This window comes from Monoraphidium neglectum (genome assembly GCF_000611645.1).
Source record: "Monoraphidium neglectum strain SAG 48.87 unplaced genomic scaffold scaffold04076, whole genome shotgun sequence".
Taxonomy (NCBI): Eukaryota; Viridiplantae; Chlorophyta; class Chlorophyceae; order Sphaeropleales; family Selenastraceae; genus Monoraphidium; species Monoraphidium neglectum.
The window spans coordinates 2,103-5,560 of NW_014009553.1; the positions used below are offsets into that span (position 1 = coordinate 2,103).

Below are 3,458 nucleotides of genomic sequence, written 5' to 3' on the forward strand. Positions count from 1 at the left end.
CGCACGGACGGCACGCCACCGGCATCTGCGTCCACCGCGGTTGCAACGGACCGTCCCACTCACAACGCCGCCGTTCCAAAGGCCCTCGGCCAGCATCCTGCTCGCTCGCCATGCCCCGTCCAGGCTCATGCCAGGGGTGGGCCGAAAGCAGTGCCCATGTGGCTGAGCTCACCCTATGATGTCCTCGACTGAGGTGGGTTGGCGCCCTGGGTCTGCCGCGTCACGTCGCAGCGCGTCCGCCACCAAGGCACCCGACCCTGCGCCGCCGAACGCGCCCATTGTCCGAGCGCCAGCTGCGAGCGCAGCGGCGGCGGCCCCGCTGCCGTGGATGCTGCCGTTGTTGCCGTGCACGCTGCCGTTGCCGTGGACGCTGCTGCCGTTGTTTGCGTGGACGCTGCCGTTGCCATGCACACTACTGTTCAGGCTGTTCAGGTCAAGGTGGGAGCCGACGCAGAGGCCGCCGTGGCTGGAAAAGTCCGACGACGGCACCCATGATGTGCTGGCGGCGAGAGCGCCGACAGCGCCGAACGATCCACATGCGAGGCTGTTTGACAGCATGCTTGCGTCATGGGAGCCGAGTATATGCTGCTCCATCGATCCTATGGAGCCTGGGGACGCCAAGAGCATAGAGCTGCGCATGCTGGAGAAATCAGCTGCCGACGGGCCGGAGGAGTACGCCGGGAAAGGCGTCCCAGCCGGCCCAGGGGGTCTCCATTCTCTGTCCATCAACACGCTCATTACTAGCTGCGAGCTGCTGGCCAAACCGTGTGGTTTGCTTCCTCACGTGGCTGCGTCCCCGTGGCCCAGGTGATACGCGGGCGGCTTCGCTAGAAGTTTACATTGGCTTGAAAATTCACACTCGAATTAGGGCTCCTGTACCCACAGGCCCACAGGACGCAAAATGACTGCTCAGCTGCGAATCACGTGTGTGAGTTTAGGCAGCCCGAGGCTGTATGGAACGTCGGACACACGCGAAGGTTGGATCTCATGTTGGAGACCCTATGCCGGCGCGCCCTGTCAAGGCTGGGGCCATGTGCAGCGGGGCGGCTGCCGTCGGCGGCAGCGGCGGCACCACCGCCGTGACCCGAGTCATGCCTTGCCATGAGCAGTGGCGCGGCAGCATGTAGCCTTCACACCTGCACTGGCCAAGTATGCTGACATGATTAGGTGTGAATTTAATGTTGCCCACTTCTCGTGATGCACCCCGGCACCGTTACAGCAGGGTAGTTGCAACTAACTACCTCCAATTCTCAGACGGGCGGTCATCGTGTGGGATATGGCCCGATGGCGGTTTGCATTATGTTTAGCCTGAGCACATGTGCTCAAGTTGCTCAAGTGACTTGCGGTGCCAGCCCCGGTGGAACGGGTACAGGGATGCCCCATTCGCTGAGTGCACTCCGCTGCTTGCACACTCGTCGTGTGCGCCCCCGGTGATAAGGTGTCGGCCGACTACAACTCCAAGGTGCTTGATTTCCCCTGTTATCTTCCACTGCACTTGGAACTGCCCTGCAATCGTGAGAAGCGCACTGCCGCTTCTGCTGTTTGCGCATTCCCGCTTGCACTAGCACCGACCCAAAGACTGCATTCAACGCGGCGATCTTCCAACCCAATGGGGGCGCGCGCCCGGGCCGCCTCCGTGGCGCCAAGAGGGCAGCACCAGCATCCGCCGCAGTGCAGCGGCAGCGGTGCAGCGGCAGCCGAACTGCCGGGGCGGGTCTTTGCGTGGGCGGCAGTTGATCTCCCTCTCGCTTGCTGAGGTGTCGCTCTTCACTGCAGGGCCGGCAGATGATTTCCGCCCATTGGCTGGGGCACGCCGGCTCCTTGCTTCTCGCGACACTGGCCTTGGGAGCGGTCGCCCACCCAAGCTGCTGAATTGATGCAGACATGCCACCAGCACATATAGCAGTTTCGCGCTGGTTGCTACGCTCGAGTTGGGCATCTTGGCTGCCAATCAGTGACTCCACCAGCCAAAGATTGTAGCAAATGGGCGGCAGGGTTACCTGCACCCACTAAGCCGCGAATGTGATTAAGCCGGAGATGAAGCGCAATGAAGCGCGGGAGCAAGGCCAGCAGAGGCCGGATAGGAAGCGCACACTGCCCATTGCTATGAGGCTGGCGGGCGCGCGCCCTGCAGAAATGCTCGAAAGGGAAAGGCGGACGAGTCAAGCCGGTGGCAGCCGCGCGGGCTCCCATGGTGATGCGGATTCTCAACGCAGGTGGCATCACTTGGTGTCAAACTCGTGCTCCATCTGGGGCGGATGGAAGGGGGGAGGGTGCGGGACGGGGGAGGGGTAGCTCAAGGCAGGGGGGCTTAAGGCAGGGGGAGGGGTAGCTCAAGGCAGGGTGTTCCAACACGAATGGCATCACTCAGACGGCAGTGTGCCAGGATGATGTCCCTGCACGAGCCCCAAACCCTGACCCCACGAGCCCTTGCCTGCCCAGAAGGCAGCCCGCTGCCAGCCGAGGCGCCTGCCTGCCTGCGACGGCTGTCAAACTCAGCCGCCAGCCTCGTGGGTCCCGGCGCCCGGCACACCATGTGCGACGCGCGCGCCGCTTAGTTGCACCCTGTCCCGAACGGATCAGAGTCATTCATATTCTCACCCCGTAGTAACGCTTGACGCCGGCCGGCAGCTTCTGCGCCAGCTTCCTGGTGTCGCCGTGGGCGTAGCCGCCAATCCTGGGGTTCAAAGGGCGGACGGGAAAGCGGCGGTGACCATGACTGCGTGGACGTAGGGCGAGCGGCTGCCATCCAGGAGCGCTCCTTGTGTGTCCGCGATTGCACGCAAGCAGGTGCGGCATGTGCTCAGCCATCGACGCGCAACCCCCGGGTGCCCCGCCAGCAGACCGCCAAGCGACTGCCTTCCACAAAACGGCCGTTCAGGGCGGCGCGCGCGTGACCCGCGCGGCGGCGGCAGCGGCGGCGGCGGCGGACGCGCGCCTGCTGTAGCGGATGGGCTCCATGGCAGTGCCCTCCGTGATCTTGCCCGGGATGATGTCCAGGTCAGCGTACGTCAGCGCGCCTGGAAGGCGGGGGGGGGGGGACGCCGCGCAGCGGGGCGCGGAGTTCGGCCGACGCATTGCTGCTGGGTTTTGAATAATTGTTCGCTTTGAGTTTGTGCAATAGCAGAGCTCACAGGGGCAACATGGCGTTGATGGGACCCTTGATTTCACAAGTGGTGATTGATGACCCTGGCACGGCAAACCCATGGACGAGATTCCAGAGGTCGCCGACCGCAGCTCTGGGCCGTGCGCGAGGCGCCCCGGCCGACCGGCCTCCCGGGCGGCAGGGGCCTGGCTCGCCCGCCGGCCGCGTGGCTGGCCCGGCGCCTGGCTCGTGTGGGGCCCAGACGGGGCTGTTCTTGCTGCTCACCGTCTGGCACCACCTTGCCCGTGGAGATCTCATCCACGTAGTCGGCCGTCGCCATATAGTTGCGGCGCGGCATGGGGGGCATCTGGGG

The 3,458-nt window shown here is 64.5% G+C and overlaps 2 protein-coding genes across 2 annotated transcripts in view; both read right to left on the reverse strand.

The window, feature by feature from the left end:
* MNEG_13831 (hypothetical protein) overlaps positions 1-558 on the reverse strand; it is a gene marked incomplete at both ends in the record, with an annotated part of 2,116 nt that extends 1,558 nt beyond the window's left edge. Inside the window, one exon of the mRNA XM_014037696.1 lies at positions 173-558. Coding sequence (XP_013893150.1) covers positions 173-558 — 386 coding nt within the window. The remainder of the gene's footprint in view (positions 1-172) is intronic.
* Positions 559-2,877: 2,319 nt separating this feature from the next.
* Positions 2,878-3,443, reverse strand: MNEG_13832 (hypothetical protein; the record flags this gene model as incomplete). The annotated part of the gene is made up of 2 exons (XM_014037697.1): positions 2,878-3,020; positions 3,371-3,443. The coding sequence occupies 2 exons, from the start codon at positions 3,441-3,443 to the stop codon at positions 2,878-2,880; spliced, it is 216 nt and encodes a 71-aa protein (XP_013893151.1).
* Between the last annotated feature and the right edge of the window lie 15 nt (positions 3,444-3,458).